We start from the raw sequence: 20362 nt of genomic DNA on the forward strand, positions 1-20362 counted from the left end.
AATAGTGGAGAAGGTTGAAGATTAGAAAGATTTATTAGGAATGAGTAGCAGTACAGATTCGTCAATGTTTGGTTTTGAAAGTTGGAACCTGCCTGGGGGACAGCTCACTTAATAAAGTGCTTGCAGCACACACAGAGGACCTGAGTTCAGTTCCAGGAAAAAGAAAGCAAGGTAATTCTGTAATCCTGTGACTTTCTAATGCCAGTGTGGGAGTGAGGAGGACCCGTGGGACTTGTTAGCTAGGCAGCGTAGCCTACCTGGAAAGTTACAGGCCAGTGACAGTTCTTTTGTTTGTTTGTTTGTTTTTCAAGACAGGGTTTCTGTGTAGACCTGGCTGTCCTGAAACTCACTCTGTAGATCAGGCTGGCCTTGAACTCAGAAATCGGCCTGCCTCTGCACGCCTTTAATCCCAGCACTTGGGAGACAGAGGCAGGCGGATCTCTGAGTTCAAGGCCAGCCTGGTCTACAGAGTGAGTTCCAGGACAGCCAGGACTACACAGAGAAACCCTGTCTCAAAAAACCAAAAAAAAAAAAAAAGACTTTTCTTCCTTTGTAATTGCAACAAGTTATAAGACATTCAAAAATATTTCTGTTAACTGGACATAATGGTGCATGTCTATAATCCTAGCTGTCTGGGTCCTCACCCAAAAGCAATTAGTGAGGGAAAATTGCACATGGATAAACTACACACTGATGTTATTAACTAATTGTATCCAGTTTACATGTATAAGGAAATATCTTTAATGATTTATAAAAACTAGCAAATTTATTACGTGATGATTTTTATGGGTGTGATTGGTTTTAGTAGACAGATGGGAGGATGCAGTTTGAGTAGCCTTATTTGTTGTATGGAATATGCTTATGCTAATTGAATCTTAAACAGTTAGTGTTTCCATGTAGGCCTACTTGAAATGAATACTTTAATATTCTTGAAAGTTAAAACAATTTCTGAGTAGGAATTGAGTCATTCAAGCAGCATACAGGAATAATCAAGAGGGCAAGAGGAGTTACCCTCATTTATTCTGTGCAGACGTGAGTTGGTAGTGTTCCATCTTTCTGTTAACACATTGAGTTTTCATAAAGAAGCAGATAAAGGGTTATAAAATGGATCAGTGAATAGGGTGCTTTTGCAAAGCGTGACCGAGTTCGGTTCTCAGAACCCAAATGACGGAAGGAGAAAACTGATTCCTGCAAGTTGTCTTCGGATCTGTCCATGCAAATGGGTGCTCTCACACACTCCCATAGTTAGTGTAAATAAAACAGTTACGTTCTATGCAGCCAGAGAATCCTGTCACAAACTGTCACCATTAGTTAGCTAGTATCACATACTTTTAGAGATCAGACCCTGGTGCCAGTGCCTTAGCCACTCAGTCTTGGCTCACTGATGATTGTGTAAGAGGGCCTCCGGACACACGGCCTTTTAATAGTGCTTTCTCACTGAAAGTCAAAGTTGGAAAAGTACTTTTCTAAAATTTGTATAGTTCTAAGTTGTCATTGTTTGAATCCATTGGAAATGAAAATTGACAGTGAATATAGTTTAACTGTTAAGTATAATTAAAATATGAAAATATTGCTGTCTTTGTTTATGATAAATACTACATTTAAGCTAAGTTATAAGGTGTGCGGTTTGGAAATATGGAAGATACAAGAACGAAGCCAGATAACAAGTTTATGCTTGTATTTTCTACTGATGAAGACTGTCAGACAAGTTATTCCCATGGGTAGGTGATGTCACTGCATGGATGCATACATTGATACTTACTTGCATGATTGTACATGTAGGAGTCGTACAATCTTGACTTCACTGGTGACCTCTTTCCTCAGTTTGGGGGTAGAGGTGGGGAATGCATGGAAAAATGGCTCTGAATTGTTATTGGTTATATTAATTTTAGAATAATCAGTAAATAATTCATTGCAAACATCTGAAGAAACCCACAAAGCGCTTTCAAATATAGAACCTGTGGTCACATAGTCAATATTGTACTTGGCCCCCTTACCCTCTGTACCTAGTTAGATGTCACCCACTGTCATGATTCCATAATAATCATTTTGAACTCTGACGAAAATTTTATAGAAAGATGCACTTTTTTTTTTTAAGAAAAGAAAAGCCTCAAATGAACAAATTTTGCTGTTTGAACTAAAATCTATTACCATCTTGTTAAATGTCATGGGCTTTGATGAACTTGATTTACCCCTGTAAGGGAACTGAAAATGATTTTTAACAGTCAACTAAAATGACCATGATCGTCAGAATTTCATACTGTGATGTGTCTGTCCTTTATATAGTGGCATCTGACAACTCATTTGCTTTCTCATGTTTGATCACTTTTTATTTTAAAAACATGTTGCCACATAAAATATGGGCTAAATACCCAATGTGTATTCTGTGTTTGTTCAGTGATAGTTTATACATTGGATGTATGTATTGAAGCAATAAGCTTTCATTGTATGATAATTTTTGATGCACTGATACATATATTCACAGTCAAGAGTGTCATAATCATGTGTTTGAGACTCATTTGTGGGATAATGTTAAAAATCTGAATGGAGACAACAGTTTGCTTGCTCTCTCTTCATAGCTAGTTGTAGAGTAGGACTCCGCATTCCCTTCAGCTCTGTTCTAAAATGGCGGGTTCTAAAATGGCATTTGCTGGAGGAAGCCCGTTTCAGAGTACTTTTGCTACTGTGTTAAGAGGGTGGCGATACCATCTGAAAGCATGTGTTCACTCTGTAAGCATGACTACTGCGCTATTGTAGCATGAGTTACTGTAGTAGGATTACTTTGACACTCACCTGCAGTCAGTGGTAGGATTTGGGGGTTGGGAGCATGTTCTTATTTTTCCAAAAAGAGCTTTCTCAGCTTTCTTTAAAACCTACTCACAAGGTTGCTGTCCTTTATTTGAATGAGCTTATCTTTCTCAGGGAAAAGAAAATATAAACATGCTTTCTCCCTAGTAGAATACCCAAAGCAAAATCCCGAGAGTGGGTTTTGTGGTATTGTCTTTTTGTAGACTGTTGTAAGGTATGTAACATCCCTGTTATTGTATAAAGGGCCCACCGGAGGTCAATAAGTTAGTGGGCCAGAGCTCTCGTGCCAACTTTGTTTAGTAAATTAAAAAATGTACATGTGATTTAGCTACTAAGATTGATTTTTCTAAAGCCGTTAAGTTAGATTTCAACAGTTTGCTGTAGTTCTCCCCCACCCCCCAGTTTCTTTGTGGGGTCTCACCTTTCCTAAATCTGTTTCTGTTTAGAAATAAGTCAGTGTTACATTGTTCACCACAGTCTTGTCTTCTGTTCTTCATAGTAAGTAATGCCCCTTTCCTCTTTCCACAATGTGTCCCTCATCTTTGTAAACTTGGGTTACCTTTTCTACTTCAGCATCGTGTTCAGAATAGTAAATGCATAAAGTCAGCTCTAATCAGATGCAGCGACAGTTAAGGCAGCTGGCATTTAGTGGCTCTTTAGTAGTTGGAGAGGTATTTCTTAACCCCACAAGCTAGATACAAGTATACATTTCTTTTCCTCCCTAGATGGACCTCCAGTTGTAGCTCATTATGATATGTCTGACACCAGCTCTGACCCAGAAGTGATAAATGTGGACAATTTATTGGCGGCTGCAGTAGTTCAAGAGCACAGTAATTCAGTAGGCGGCCAGAACACAGGAGCTACCTGGAGGACCAGCGAGCTTCTAGAGGCAGGTTGGTCTCCCCTACCCTTCTCGAATGACATATTATGCATGAGTCCTACCAACCATTTTTTCTGGTAGTAGACCCTGCTGAGGAGAGCAGGCCATACACAACCATCTGTCATTGAACGATTCTGACTGTCCAGGCTACCCTGTATAACAATTTGAGTAGCATGTGATTTTACTTCTTAATCAGAAGGAAGCAAATAAAGATATATACATGTAGGCAATAGTGTAAGTTCCGGGAGGTACACTCTTGGATTAAAGATGCAAAATTTATGAAAAGCAACCCAGATGGCTCCTTGGCCAGTTCATTCCCTGCCTTACTGCTGGACAGCCGCCTTGCTGCTTCTGAGAGGTGGTGGACACCCTCTGTCGAGAGCTTCTTCATCTGCGGGGCTGTCCCTCTTAACCCCTCCCCATAAGCTCGCTCTTGCCCTTCTTTAACCCTTCTTTCCCTTTCTGCCTCTGTCATCTCAGGGAGAATCTCCTTGTTTTATGTCCTATTATTTTAGGTCTCTGACATTCTTAAAGCGGTACTTAGAAAGAACCTCACTGCCTATCAGACTCCTCACCGTGCCTCCAGCGTCTCTTCACTTTCTTTCTCAAATATTCTGTTTTATTTGGACCTCTTAAAAGGATTAGTCCTTTAGTTTAAGATAAAAGGAAAAGAAACTTTTAAAAAATCCTTTTTATTTAGTATATGTTTTTGTTGTTGTTGCTTTCAAAGGATTATGTTCATTTGTTTAAAGCAATGGCTTGGTAGTTTAATCATTAGCCAAAGTATTATTTTATGGGAGCTTTTATAATATTAGTTTTCTGCCTTAAGACAATGCCAGTGGTCATTGTCCTGAATTCTTTCTTGCACCATCTTTGATGGCCGTTGAAGCAGATTTACTGACCTTCTGATTAACTTTTCTGTCTAATTTGGAAATTAGATTTAGTTTTGATCTTGGACCAGTCGTTTTTCTTCTGAATATTTTTATGTGTATAAATACTTAATTTGCCCAACAAGAGTCTTTTAAGGATTTATTAGTATTCTCTCTTTTTTTTTTTTTTCTTTTTTTTTTTTCGAGACAGGGTTTCTCTGTGAAGCTCTGGCTGTCCTGGAACTCACTCTGTAGACCAGGCTGGCCTCAAACTCAGAAATCCTCCTGCCTCTGCCTCCCAAGTGCTGGGACTAAAGGCATGCGCACCACTGCCCGGCTTATTAGTATTCTTTATCAGTACTTTGAAAAGAAGTAACACTTTAAAATGAAAAATACTGGCCACACATATTTCCAAAGCTGTGTGGTTTAGTTTATTCTATGAACTAGATAGTCTGTTTTTATTCTTATGCATGGCTGAAGAAGTCATCTGTTCTATCTCGATTTTAGTTTCCTTCTTTCCTAATTATGTCATTACATATAGACCACTTTCTAGTAAATTCTTAGTGGATAAAAATAAACAGTTCCCAGCATGTTCTCTTTAAAAAAAAATTAGCCAAGTGTGGTGTGGGGGTGCACTCCTTTGATACCGGCATTCTGGAGGCAGAGGCAGGAAAATCCTAGAGTTCAAGGCCATCCTGATCTACAGATCGAGTTCTAGGAAAGCCAGGGTCACATAGAGAAACTTATCTCATAAAACCAAACCCAAACCAAACCAAAAGCCCCTAAAATTAATTAGCTGGCTCTTTATTTTGTGGGTGTGTGTATGTGTAAGCACAGGTCTTTGTATGCCTGCTTCTCTGTGTGTGCACCTTGCACATGCATTCTTTATAGAGGCCAGAATAGGTTGTCCTTCCTGGAACTGGAGCCACTGTGGAGGTGGTAGGAGCTGGACCTGTGTTTCCTCTGTAAGAACAGCAACCGCTCTTAAACACTGAGCCATCTCTGGAGCCCACTTGTTGTTCTTTTTTTTTTTTTTTTTTTTTTAATTTGTTTGGATGTTTTACTTACATGTATGTTTGTACACCATTTACATGCCTGGTGCCAAAAGATGGCCTCGGGTTCCCAGGAACTGGTGTTACAGATAACTGTGACCCACCATGTGGGTGCTGGGAATCCAACTTGGATCATCTAGAAGAGGAGTCAGTGCTATAACCTCTGAGCCATCTCTCCAGCCTATGTAATTTTTTCCCCCATTTTTTGAGACAGGATTTCTCTAACACCCCTGGTTAACCTGGAACTTTCTTTGTAGACTAGGCTGGCCTTGAACTCACAGAGATCCACCTGTCTCTGCCTCCCCAATGCAAAGATATGTACTGCCATACCCAGCTTCCCATGTAATTCTTAATATAGAAAAATTTTGATCTATAGAAAACCCATCAGTTTCTATCTAGGGTAATATTTACATTTTCAGATTTAGCATAATCTTACCTAAGTATGTCTGTGAGGAATATATTCCAGAACCTCTGGATTATAAAATAAAAGAAAACCCAAAACTCCATAGGGGCTGGGCCTGTAATCCCAGGATTTGGTGGGTTGAAATAAGAAAGTCACTGAAGTTCAAGGCCAGTGTGGGCTACAGAGTAAATTCAGGTTAACTTGGGTCAAAGTGAGATTCTGTTTGACAAAACAAAATCCAAGTCTATTGAAGAACAAATCCCTGCTATAAACTGGTATAATGGTTGCATGTAATTTACACACATCTTTTTACTTTGAATTGTCTTTGGATTACTAACAAGCCCTCATCGTGTACTGTATGTATGTTGTTGGAGGAATGCTGACAAGAAGACCACATGTTTAGTTCAAGTGCAGTTTTTCTCCCTCAGTATTTTCCATTCATAGTTGGTGGAAATTCCAGATGTGGAGTCTTGGATATGGAGGGCTCACTGTAAATTTTACCTTGTTTATTTAAAACATGATTGTTGAGCACCTCCCACCATTCTTTTAACAACTAAAGCATGCTGACAGTGGGAGGGGCCCAAGTGGCTTCAGCTCTGCTACTTCCGCTCCCCTCACAGCTGTCCTAAAATTTGGTGTTTAATGTTGGCATTTCTGTGTATTTCCTTATGTACTTAATTTGTTAATTAGTTATTAGTTCAAACACACACCTACTTTAGAATTGTTATGGATTTGCAGACAGTCTTAGTTAAACATTTAGTTAAACATTTCATGAGCTTTGTGGCTCATTGTTGGGTTTTTTTCACTGCTATTTAGTATTCTATTGAGTGTATCACAACTTACTCTCCTACTGAACATTTAGAGTTGAGTTCTGTTTTAAATGATGCCACTGTCAACATTCTTCACATATCTATATAATTTATCTAAATTATAATACACAGAGCATGTGTGCATGTTGGGCCATACATTATAGGTCAATCTTTAGATACAATTACTGCTGTTCAGTAGCTCCCGTGACATTTTCTTGTGAAGTTGTTTAGTCTCTTTCAAAGTCATTGTGCCTGCATCTGTCAATGAAGCTATGTGAACAATAAATAAAATTGAGTGTTACGGTTTGCAGTAGGAATCCATCATATGGATCTAAATATTATGAGTCATTATAAAATACTAATAGAAGTCATGATTGCTGGTTTAATTTTGGCACTCTCTATCTTGACTTTTGAATGTAAGTTAAATGTTCTGTGGTAATCTGGTATCCCTGTTTCACAGATAAAGAAATTCTAGTTAACTGAACAGACTGTTGTTCATATGTCCACTTTAATAATAGAATCTCAGCTCAGGTCCACAGGCCTGATGTATTTAGGGTCATGTGAGTAACCATGTTGGTGACAGTAGCTAGCTGTCTTCTTAAAGCAACCAGATGATGTTCCTGTATTAAATAGCACTGCAAAATAAATATGCAAGCAAGCTAGCTAGCAAATAAATACATAAATAGGGGGCAGAGACAAGCAGAGTTCTGTGAGTTTGAGGCCAGCCTGGTCTACAAGTTCCAGGATAGCCAGGGCTCTTAGCTGTTACAAAGAGAAAACCTGTTTGGAAAAACCTAGACAAACAAACAAACAAGTAAGTGAATAAATAGTCAGTACTTAATATCTTTAGTTTTGACCTTGGCAAAAGAGTTAAGTGACAAGCAGATTTTAAAAACTAATTTGAAATCAGAGTAAACACTGGTCAGCAAAAGATGTACATTTTTAACCTTTAGTCCTGTGTTTACTTTTTTTTTTTTTTTTTTTTTTGCTTGATGTTTGAGTTGTATAGGCTGCTTTTGAGCAGTAGTCACTAAGTGAGGCCATTGGTCAGTTATATGAGGCCTCAGTTTTCCCTGTCTATAAACCACTATCTGCCTCACCACAGGTCATTGCTACCTCAAGTATATAGCATGCAACAGTAGTGCTTGCCGCTATTGTGCTGAGTAGTGATGGCGCTCAGGTAGACAGTCAGGATGCAGGCTGCTGCTGTGAGCTTGAGGCCAACCTGGGGTACAGAGTAAGAAACAACACATCAGAAAACAAAACAGCCCCAAAATACAGTTTTAGCTGGAGCAGAAGTCTCAGCCTCACACTTGGAATCCTGGACGTCAGATCTGAGTACTAGGACTGTAGGCACTTGTTACCAGCCAGCTTGCTTTTGGATTACAGGTTTGGGTTGTTTGTTTTTGAGACGCAGCTTGTATAGTCCAGGCTGGCCTTGAACTCATGATCCTCTTGGCTGCCTTTCCCAAGTACTGGGATTATAGGCACATGACACTGTATGTGGCACACACTGCAATTTTTATGGCTACAGTTACATTGTTAAAATAGTTTGGGGTCTAGTAATCTGAAAGTAGTATGTAAATTATGGCTTTTAGATTGATGATAAATAAAGTTACAATAATCTGAAATTCTAGTGGTTTTTCATTTTTAGAATATTGTAAAAATAACAAATGTGCCATAGTTATTTTTCTTTTCTTTCTTTCTTTCTTTCTTTTTTTTTTTAAGGAAAAAGCTAATATAATGTTCATGTTGCCCAGCTCTGATGGGACTTTGAACACAGGGTCAGGGTGAGGGGCCTGCTAGTAAAGATTAATATTCAAGAATATGGATATAGCACAGACTTTATGGGATATATTCCTCCCATAAGTTAAATTGTAGCTTAGAAGACTGATGCTAGAACTGAGCACAGAAATAGTGAGATTAGTCATTTCTGCTGTGCTATGTTTGGGTAATTACAGATTTTAAAGCATTGCATGATAAAGGGGGGAAGTTTGACAGCATCACTGACTTCAGGTTTTCTTCTTAAGTTAGGGGTTAATTCAGTTTGCTTCTTTCTCTTTGGGACTTTGACAGACTGAGAAACTTGTGAGTCTGTCACAAGTGGCTCTGAGTGCCTCTGGGTACAGTTCCTTACTTGGTGAGACAATACTGTTTCAGGGTGGCTGTGAACCAGATGAGCATTCACGAGAGTGACACAGTGGAAAGAGAGGAGGGACAGTAGCACTGCTGCAGCAGTGATTCATGAATGAGTGCACCTGTCAGGGCCAGTGTGTGCCAGTGGAAGGGTCCCGGGAAGAAACAGGCTGCTGGTACTGGAGGGTGGGGGACTGTTTGACCAGTCTTCAAACTGGGAAATGGACTAGAAGCAACTTCCTTTCCAGAGGAGTTGGGGTGGGGCAACATTCAGGAAAGCCAGTTTTCATGAGGAAGTGGAAGGAAAGTTCAGTGGTTTACCCTGAGCTACATTCCAGAGGGCAGCAGGGGAGTTGTAGGCAGGTGAGTATGGGTGGCCAAACACAGTTGAACAAGAGTGGAGTCTGAGCAGAGGACCAGGATGTGGGGCCAGCTTTTCTGTGGAGGCAGAAGAGGGAGGACACGACAGTGCTGTGCTCTCTGCCTCCTGCCTGTTCTTGTCTTTTGCAACCAGGGCCACAGATTTGTGGCATCCTTTCTGACTCTGACTTTCTTTGGATGGGATCACAGACATGTTTCACTACTCCAGGTTTATACTAAGGGCTTTTCTGTACTCTTGTTACTATTACTTGGTCGTGTCTGGCCCCAGGACTCCCTGGCTAAGTCCTCAGCTGTTGGGTAGAGTTGAGTTGAGTGTTGAGCTGTTATATTCACCTAGCATAATCTAGTTAGCCTGTGTCTACACTGCTAAACCTAACTGGAGATAGTTACATGGTTGCATTAAGGGTCACTTTATTTCCCCAAATCTGCAGTTTTACCTTGATTCTCAGCTGTTTCCTTAGGAGTTTTTTTCTTTTTTTCTTTTCCCAGAATCAGAAACAGACTACATTACATTTCTAACCCATTTCTAGCATCCTTGTCACATTGGCGAACATTATGTCAGCTGCCTGTCGTTGTTCTATCTCTTCCCTGTTCCTTAAATATAACCCGCTCTCCCCCGTCTTTACAATGGGCATGAGCACTCCCCTTCAAACCCATCTCACTGGCTTAGCACTGTCTTAGTTCCTCTGCTCTGTATTCTGCCTTTTGCAGTTTGTCTGTTCTTGATTGCCCTCAGCCTGTTTTGCTGCATGGTCCATCATGCCTGAGGCTTTGCTTTCCAAGGTCTTGTCGACTCTGAAGGTTTCTGCTTATTTTCACATTTGCCCCCATCAGAGAGAACATAGATTAAGAAAAATTGAGAAGGAACTCCCAAGAATGGGAGGGTTCCAAGTGAATATACCCCTTCTCACGTCTTACCTGAGCCCTGTCTTTGGTGTCTGTTGTTGTCGTCGTCGTTGTTGTTCCCATAGACTCTCTTTTTTGTGCCATCTCTTAGGTAGTGGTGGTCATCAGAGTTCTGTTCTGTGCTCCTTTCCCTCCGGTGACCCTTCTCTTGGGGCTGCTATGGATTTATTAGTCTGGTTTGCTCTAGATGTCTGAGTTAAAGAGGTTTTGAACAGTACATCCAACGATCTGTCTTATATTTGAAGGTTATGTACATAGGTACCCTCAGCCTTCATTGTCTCCTTTGAGTTCCCTAAATTAACACAATGCGCCACTTTGATTTCCTATATGCTTTCATATAGCTGATCCCCGGCATCACGATCATTGCCCACTCTACACCTTCCCCAAGAACATGCAGCCGTGTAACTGGTTCCGTTGTCTGTAGTTTCCCACTCTGCTCTCAATTGGATATCTATACTCCAAAAGGGAGGGAGTCTTTAAAACACAAATCTAACTTACATCACTCTGTAGGTCTTTCAGTAGTTTCTCACTTTTCAAGATCAACGCCAGACTCCTACCTGTGATTTTTTTCAACTCTGGCAATATTGGCAGCCTGTGTCTAACGACTTTGTCTATTTTAGCTCTCAACAAACTTTTAGATCCTAAAGGACAACAGTGTTCCTTGTGGTACTTTCCCTCTTCCTTGTGCCCAGTCTTCCCTGGGATCTCAGCTTCTCTGATCAAACTTAAGTCTGGGGATGTACCTGTTCTGTGTTTCCGTGTACTACTTGACACATAGCCTGGGCTGGCTTCCAGGTACTTGGATTACAGATATGTGCCTTTACTCTTGCTTCCAGGCTTCCTGCCGACCTCCTAGGGCACTTTTCTGAAGCTGCAGGCAACAGACTGCTTTCTATTATCTCTGAATGTGTTATAGATTTGTTGAGAACAGTGCCTGTGTCTGCCTTGTGTCCGCCTTGTGTCCTGTCCTGTAGTATTCCTCCTACCTAGTATAATGTATACCATGTCATTATAGGAGCTCACAGATAATTAAACAGTAGAATGTACTTGAGTTATTGATTATAGACTTGTTGAAACTTGAGATGAGAAGTTGTCAATCTGTTCCTCCCCCACGATGCAGCAGTGTGCATAGTGACAACCATACCTAAAGCATCAAGGCAAAATGGATAGAACACTTGGTCACACCAAAGTATTAAGACAGAATAAAGATCTAGCTTTACTATTTCTAGGCTTAGCCAAGTCCCATTTAAACAGCGTCCTAGATTTAACAAAAGTGGGTGCTGTATAGTGAATATTTGTACATAGGTTTCAAAGATTGGTGCCTGTTGCCAGTGTCAGCATATGAAATCCAAACCATGTTACAGACCCATGCAGATTGTAATACAGTCTCAGTCACTGGTTCTTTCTAGTCATTAAAACTTGACTTATTTCTATGTATGTGGGCACATGTATCACAGTGCACAGGTTCTCTCCTTTCATCATGTGGGTCCTAGGGCTCGAACTCAGGTAGTCAGGCTTGTCCATAAGTGCCTGTACCACACTGACTGACCGACTCACCAACTTTTCAGTTTGCCAGTTTTCTCTTTTCTCATGTAGGTCCTTTTCTGTCTTTCTTTTTAAAAATTCTTCTCTCGTACAATACATCCCAACCTTCAGTCTTCCCAGTCCCTGCTTCCTCTCTCCCAGATCCACTGCTCATTCGTTTTCCTTCAGAGAAGAGTGGGTCTCTCAAGGATATCAGCTGAGCAAACACAGCATAACAAATTACTGTAGGACTGGGCACAAACCCCGGAATCAGGGCTGGGAGAAACCACCCAGTAGGAGGAAAAGTGTCCCAAGGGCAGACAAGGATCAGACACACCCCCTCTGTTAGGAGTCCCACAGAAACACCAAGCTGACAACTATAATATATTTGCAGATGACATAGTGCAGACACATGTAGTCTTTGGACCTCCATAAGCCCAGCTTAGTAGATTCTGTGGGTTCTGTTTTTCTGGTGTCCTCCACCCCTCTAGCTCCTACAATCCTTCCTCCCCTACTTCCATGGGGTTCCCTGAGCTTAGCATGAAGAGATCTGGTGGAAATCTCCAATTTGGGTTCTGTCTGCACCTAGTGTTTGGCGCTGTGGGTCTCTTCATCTGCTTGCATGTGCTCCCATCAGCTACCAGAGAAAGCCTCTCTGATGATTATTGGGCTAGGCACTGATCAATAAGTATAGCAGAATATCATTAGGAGTCATTTTATTGATTTTTTTCTATCCTAGGTTTATAGAAGAAAAGTAGGTAAAAATAGCATTAAACAATAAGCACCAACAATATCATCCAACTGGACTACTTTGACAGCGTTCTTTACTGTCTGTACATTTTTATAGTAGTATGTATCATATTTTAAATGTTACAAGTATCTGTTCCCAAGTTCATGTTAACACTGTAGTGCCCATTGTTGACTGTTGTAATATTGAACTTAGAGAATTCTCCAAGATGGGTTTGCAGGGGTAGAGGATGTAAGCACTTACGTAAAGTTTTGATATGGGGCTCCTATACTTTCCCGTAAGGGTTGAAGAGGTTGGTGGGAGTGGAAATGCAGGACTGTTCAGTGGTGCTTGCAAATGTACTGGAGCAGGTGACCGGAGGGAGGAAGTTACCTGTCTGCAAAGGCCGCCTTTCATTGGGCTCAGCTGTATGAAGTTTTGTTAAAAATTTTGTTAAGTATAGAGTATTTAATAACTTTTTTGGGGGGCGGGTGGAGGGAGGTCAAGACAGGGTTGTCCTCCATCCCTGGCTGTCCTGGAACTCACTCTGTAGACAGACTGGCCTCTAATTTAGAGATCTACCTGCCTCCACCTTGAGTGCTAAGATTAAAGGCATGCACCATCACCACCCAGCTTGATGGCAGCGTATTTAAATGCAAACATCTCTTAAAGAATAAATGGAATTTTGTGTTAACTGCAACTGTGTTAATTAGTAGGAATAAATTTTGTGTGTGTGTGTGTGTGTGTGTGTATGTATGCTAAAGGGGGGGGGGGCGGAGGAAAACAGTTTCTGGGAGTCTGTTCCCTCCTTCATTGTATTCCTGAGGACTGAACTTAGGTTGTCTGGCTTGTGGGATAAATGCTTTTAGCACTGGACTTTATTGCTGGCCATCTAGGAATTTAAAGTTCATTTAAGATTGTATATTTAAGAGCTGGAGATTGTTGAATTATTTTAACTCATACATGGATTGTTTTTAGAGCATGTATTTTGATTTGATGTCATGCCACTAACCTTTCTGTCAGCTCTGTGACATTAGAAGCATTTTATTGTACCATGTAATGAATAGTTTATGGAGAGGCCTGTGAAGAAGTCCTTTGTGTCTCAGAGCGTTGAACAGGTTTATGTTTCTACGGTCGCGGCTTGTTCATGTCTAATGAGAGTTGTCAGTACTGTGCAGCTTATGCTTCAGTCATGCAAATCCCAAAGCTCCTTATGCCGCTTGTCTTTGCTTTTATATGGATTTTGGGATCAGACTTTGCCAAATCGTCCTTCCTGGAGAAGGAAAACATGTTAAGTCTTTCACAAAGCATATTGGTATAAACATAGTATTTATTTGGTTACTTTGATTCTGTATGTCCTTACAGATTTTTGATTTAGAATTTTGTTCTATGATGATAAGCAGTAGAGAACTACCCCACTGACCTCTGGGAGGTTATGCAGGTCATTAAAAGTGAACTAGGGTTGAAATGCAAAAGGTATTACGGAGCAAAATATAAGAGCAATATGTGTGTGTATCTGTGTGTGTATACACATATGTGTGTGTGTGTATATATATGTAGTCCAAGTATTTAGTTTTTGTTCTAAGGAATAGAAGTAGAGAATAAAAATACTTTTGAGTCTCCTACATGAAAGTACAACTACATGCCATGTCCATATATTATATATTTTTAAAGATATTGGTTTTATTTTTAGTTACACACATGTGTGTATGGGTATGTATATATGAATTCAAATTCCTGTAGAGGCCAGAGGAGAGTGTCAGATTTGTCAGAGCTAGGGTTCCAGGCTGTTGTGAGTGCTGCCTGATGTGGGTGCTGGGAACTAAACTTGGGTTCTCTGGAAGAGCTGCCCATGCTCTTAGTGTTAACTGTTGAGGGGCTCTCCAGCCCTTTATATTTTTCTTTTAGCCAGTTTTCAAATGGCAGAGTGTCTCTGGAGATGGCTCAGTGATTAAAGTACTTACCAAACAAGTGTGAAAAATGAAGTTCAGAAACCCATGTAAATGCCAAGTGGGAGTGTCAGCCTGAAGGCTGGCTATTAAGACTGTCTTTATCAGTAAGCTCTCAATTGACCCTGTCTGAGTGAATATGGTTAAAGAGGGATGAAAGATCATTCCTGCCCACACATGTACACTTACACACATGTACATTACAACACACACACACACACACACACACACACACACACACACACACACACAAATGGAAAAAGAGAAGAAAACAAAAGATAACAAGAGTTCTGTCTGCCTGTGCTCATTTGACATAGTAACAGTTTTGGTGTGACTGACTTGCTTTAAACCGAGATGGGTAATTTGTCAGTGAGTGGTCACTGTCTAAAGAAATGAAACGGTTTTGTTTCTTTTCTCCCCTTCTCTCTCAGGTCATATGGATCCAGGATTCCTAGGGAGTGACAAAACATCTGTTGGCAGCGCACCACTTAATGAAGAAATTAATATCGCCTCTTCAGATAGCGAAGTGGAGATCGTGGGTGTTCAGGAGCATGCAAGGTGGGCTAGTAATTTAAATGGTGACCTTATTTAAATCAGAAAAATAAGTGATAAAAATGGTACAATTCTGCAGCTTTCTTTGGGTTAATAAATACTTTTTGTTAACCCAAGTTTAAGAAGCTATCTCATGGTTGCATATAAAGGACATGTTATTGGAGGCTAGAGAATGAGCTCGGTCATTGAGAGCACTTGTTGCTCTCGTAGAGCCCCAGAGTTCTAGTCGCAGCACCTATGTGGCTGCTCACTGTAACTCCAGTTCCAGGGAACTCATGCCCTCTTCTGATCTCAGCAGGCACCACACACACATACACGCAGGTAAAACATTCATATGCATAAAATAATAAAATAAATCTAAAAAAATTAAAACAAAAAGAACGTGTCAGTCATGGGTGCCTGTAAAGTACAGCCGATTTATCCTCCTTTAACCACATGTCTAGGTACCAAAGCAGTTTTGCTTTTAAGAAAGAAGTATCCGTGTGCTGTTCTAGCCCCGAATTCCTGGTGGGGTGTTGTTTTTTTTTTTTGTTTTGTTTTGTTTTTTTTTTTTTTGTTTTTTGTTTTTTGTTTTTTTGCTATTTATTTATTTATTTATTTATTTATTTATTTATTTATTGCTTGCCTTTTATTTTACATTAGAATATATTGGGAGCAAACAACTGGGGACCATGCATCTGACACCATGCCTCTTGCTGATTTAGAATAAAAAAAAAAACAAACCTGTGAGACATTGTGCTGTGTTAAGGAAGGTGATTTTTGTGAAGTTTGGTGTTCTTTAAGGTAGGAGTTAGCAAACTGGGGTTCACAGGCCACACTTGTCTTTGTATGTTTAAGGAGTTTTGACATTTTAGATTTTTAAGGTTTTATTATTTGTAATTATGTATAGGGGTGGGTGTATTTGTATGTGAGTGCAGGTGACTATGGAAGCCAGAAGTATCAGGTTCCTTGGGGCTGGAGTTAGAGAGTTACAAGTAGTTGTGAGCTGCTGGTGTGGTGCTTGGATTTGAACTCAGGCTCTTTGGAAGACCACTGAGTGTTCTTACCTGTTGAGCTGTGTCGTCTTTAGTCCTTTTACATTTTAAAATAATTGGGCAGGAATGATATCTTATGACATGTTTAAAATTTTTAAGAAATTCATAACATTATCATAGTGGAGTTATAGTTAGTTCACTTTGCACATAACACGTGGCTGCTTTTGCCCTGCAGCAACATACACTGTGTGCCCCAAAGCTGACGATATTTGGCCTTTGACAGAAAAAAAAAGTTGCCTTTTTCTCTCTCTCTCTTTTTTTTTTTTTTTTTTGAGACAGTAGGTCATTATGCTGTCCTCGGCCTAGAATTTACAGGGCTCCATCTGCCTCTGCTGTCAAAGCTCTGGAATTAAGGGTGTATGGCACACCAGCTTTCTGACTCCTTTTTAGATGCTTGGTTATAAGGCCGGGTCTGTAACTTAGCATGGAAAGCGTCACTACATGCACTGCTTCCAGGCACGGGCCTTCTCTTTGTTTTATTTTTATTTTTTAAATAGTTTTAATAGTTGTTTGTAGTCCTCCCCAATGTAGTTTTCTTGTCTTAATACACATATAAAAACCAATAATTTATGTTTTAAATCTGTATATTCCATCTATCAAAACCAGTATTTCTCTCCAAGGGTTAAGTTGTATGTTTGTCTTTTAATAAAGAAGCATATAACAATGACTGTCTTTGTTTAAGAACACCTGGTTCTTCGTTCTAATTTTATTCTTTTGCTAGTATGTTAATAAAATATTTGCCAGTATTTTCTGTATAGCTTATACAAAGACTAAAGTATGAGTGGGAGTGGAGAATGCAGTGACACTCAGGTGTGTCTGAATTGAGGTACCTAGTGAGGCTTCATCGTCCTCCCTGATGGGGTTTTTAAGCTAAACCGGTGATCTTAGAGAAGGGTGACTTAGCTCAGAGGAGCGGCTCTGCCTCTGTGAGCATTACTGATGTCCTGGGTGTCACCAGCCAGCCCTCTCTGCAGAAGCATGCCTGGGAACTTCCTTTCTCACTTGTGTTTTTATAGTTGCTTTCCCTGTTTGGGGGAGATGAGGTTTCTAATTTTATCTTTATCATTTCTTCTTTTCATGACTTAATAAAAAATGTTTCCTCATAAATTCTCTTATGTTTTTCTTCTTTTTAATCTGATTTTCCCATTAGATTAGGAAGAAGGAACTACTGATTTTTTTCCTCCCCTTTATTTAACATGTTTTTGCCATTGGTTTATTTCTCACATTGTTTCTTAAAAGACACTATTCCTTTTAAATCCTGTGTTAGGATTGACCGACCGACCTACCTACCTTCCTTCCTTCCTTCCTTCCTTCCTTCCTTCCTTCCAGATTTCAGGTTGATACCCTGTTGGCTTCTGTGTCTGTGCTAATCCTCTGTCCCTGTCACATCTCCCTGCTTTATTGTTCCTTCACCTAGAAATGGCAGATGCCTTTTTAGTTTCTTTGCTCAACTTTTCTTTCATTGTGAAATTTTTAGCTTCCTTTAAAAACTTTTTAAAAAATATTTATTCATTTTTTATGTGTGTTTTACCTGCATGCATGTATGTACACCACATCCGTGCTTAGTACCTGCAGAGATCAGAAGAAGGCATCAGACACCCTGGAGTTGGAGTTATGGATGGTTGTAAATCACCATGTGGGTGCTGGCAATTGAGCCCAGGTCCTCTGCAAGAGCAACAACTGCTCTCAGCTGCTAGCTATCTCTCCAGCTCCAGCTCCTGGTCCTACAACCAATATTTTGGTGTCTGGGATTGGTTTTATCATTAAAAACATGTAATTTAAATTCCAGTGCTTCCTCACCCCTAACTCATTTGTGTATAGGCACCGTCTCTGGTATACCTTCTGAACGTCAGGATTCAGTCTAGATGAGTGGGCCTCCACCTTCTAATGCTGAAACCCTTTAATACAGCTTTTTCTTGCTACTTCATAACTAATTTTGCCTCTGTTAGGAATCATAATGTAAATTTCTGATGCTGCAGATGGTCCTGTGGTCTTAGGCAACCTCTATGAAAGGGTCATTCATTTACCCTCAAAGGGTTCACAACTCACAGGTTGAGAACTACTAGTGTCTTAGTCAGGGTTTCTATTCCTGCACAAAACATCATGACCAAGAAGCAAGTTGGGGAGGAAAGGGTTTATTCAGCTTACACTTCCACATTGCTGTTCATCACCAAAGGAAGTCAGGACTGGAACTCAAGCAGGCCAGGAAGCAGGAGCTGATGCAGAGGCCATGGAAGGATGTTACTTACTGGCTTGCTTCCCCTGGCTTGCTCAGCTTGCTTTCTTATAGAACCCAGGACTACCAGCCCAGGGATGGCACCACCCTCAATGGGCCCTCCCACCCTTGATCACTAATTGAGAAAATGCCTTACAGCTGGATCTCATGAAGGCATTCCCTCAGGGGAGGCTCCTTTCTCTGTGATAACTCCAGCTTGTGTCAAGTTGATACACAAACCCAGCCAATACAACAGGTCTAGGCTGTCATCTTGTTATGTACCTATTTTGTGCTATTTCTTGAACCAAGTCATAAGACGTAGATTGCATTTTGACTATCATACTTTCAAGGATCTTTTCTTACAGTTCTTGCTGTGTAAGTTGCACATTCTTATCCATTAATTTGAATCAAGAGTGAGAAACCATTTTGAAACTTCTGCTGTATACAGTAGAATATAGACTTTGTAGATTCTGTTGGGAGACTTTAAAGGAAATCCTGTTTCATTTTGAGATTATCTTCTATATTGTCCTTTGGATCCAGTGGTCTTCACATGACTGCTCTATCGTTCCTGAAGGATCTTCTGCAGCAGTTTCTGCAAGAGTAGCTGGGTGAGCTTCACTCCTGTACTGGATTAAAACTGAGAAGCCCACAGAGGAAGCTTTCCTGGTGGTCAGAGTTGTTCCTTTGCCTGCCTGTATCTCATCGAGAAATTTTTTTTTACAGGTCTTGGGTTGCAATTATGAAGCATTGATAGGCTTCTGGTAAAAGTATCACTCAGAGAAAGTCTTTAGGTGTTTGGCCACCCTACATATTTTTTTCTTACTTTATTTGCATGTGTAGCTATTTTGTTTGGATTTAGTTGCCCCTCCCCCCTTCCCTTTGCTTTTGTTATTCTACATAGTCCTGGGTTTCCTAAGAATTTTAGAAAATCAAATTTGGTTCTCGAGTTGTTCTCTGTGGGATTGTATTGTTCTGCTTGTGTTGGGTGCCATTCTCCTTGTTGGACTTTTGTGCTTAGTGATGTGCCTTTTCAGTGAGGCTGCTTTTCTTTTTTTGCTTACTAAGATCCTTTTTTTCCTTTTAAATCAGAGATTCTTCCTATCTATCTATCTATCTATCTATCTATCTATCTATCTATCAACTTACCTAATTTATTTATTATGTATTTTTGAGCCAGGCTTTCACTCTGTAGCTACCCTTGGCTAATCTGGAACTTGCTATGTAGGCCAGGCTGGCATGGAAGCAACACTGGACCTTGTCATGTGTATTTTATCTGACCACAGATTAGAAAGTGTGCTCTCTGAACTAATAATGGGTGAGTGCTTTGTTTATGGTGACCTTGGGAGAGTTAATTTCACAGTATGTTCTGTGCTTGTAAGATGGAGAGTTCGGGTCTCTAGCCCACATAAGTCTTGGTAGATGTTTTGGCCGTCGTGCCAATGGTTTTTTGTTTTTACTTTTCCCTCCTTTCCTTCCACCAGCCCCACTGATGGTTTTCTTAGATGGGTTCCTGCCTATAGAGCGCTGTGGGGTGTGGAACTGTGTTGAAGGTCCTTTACTAGCCTCTTCAGAGACGCTTGTGAATAAGACTCTTAACATTTTAGATAGTGTTTTAATATTCAGCAAGTGCATTGATAGAACAATTAATTAATTAATTTTGCATTTAAGACAGATTGTTTCATAGAACTAATTGTTAACATCAATAGTAAAAAGAACAGGGAAAGAAACTAGCATTTCCCTAAAACCACAAGGATGAGTTTTGTTTCAGTTAAGAAAGTAGCAAGGCGGCCAGGCAGTCGTGGCGCATGCCTTTAGTCCGAGCACTTGGGAGGCAGAGGCAGATGGATTTCTGAGTTCGAGGCCAGCCTGGTCTACAGAGTGAGTTCCAGGACAGCCAGGGCTATACAGAGAAACCCTGTCTCAAAAACAAACGAGAGAGAGAGAGAGAGAGAGAGAGAAGAAAGTAGCAAGGTATCTTCAAGCTCTGTAAAGGAAAAGTGATGACTCTTTAATTTTGTTTTCTTAGAACAGAGAGTATACCTGTCAGCGATTAGTGGGCAGAATCTGTTCTTTCTGTAATGTGGAAAGGCTGCCTCATGAAGCTTCTCCCCTGTTGG

At 40.3% G+C, this 20362-nt stretch overlaps 1 protein-coding gene across 7 annotated transcripts in view; it reads left to right on the plus strand.

The window, feature by feature from the left end:
* Ark2n (arkadia (RNF111) N-terminal like PKA signaling regulator 2N) overlaps positions 1-20362 on the plus strand; it is an 81237-nt gene that overhangs the window by 53125 nt on the left and 7750 nt on the right. For 4 of the 7 annotated variants that reach the window (XM_076912404.1, XM_034518245.2, XM_076912403.1 and 1 more), the window contains 2 exons: positions 3534-3701; positions 14876-15002. In XM_076912404.1, the coding sequence (XP_076768519.1) occupies positions 3534-3701; positions 14876-15002 (295 nt within the window). The remainder of the gene's footprint in view (positions 1-3533; positions 3702-14875; positions 15003-20362) is intronic. The other 3 variants (XM_034518247.2, XM_076912405.1, XM_034518246.2) reach the window with 1 other exon arrangement.

The sequence above is a fragment of the Arvicanthis niloticus genome, chromosome 14 (genome assembly GCF_011762505.2).
Source record: "Arvicanthis niloticus isolate mArvNil1 chromosome 14, mArvNil1.pat.X, whole genome shotgun sequence".
Lineage (NCBI taxonomy): Eukaryota > Metazoa > Chordata > Mammalia > Rodentia > Muridae > Arvicanthis > Arvicanthis niloticus.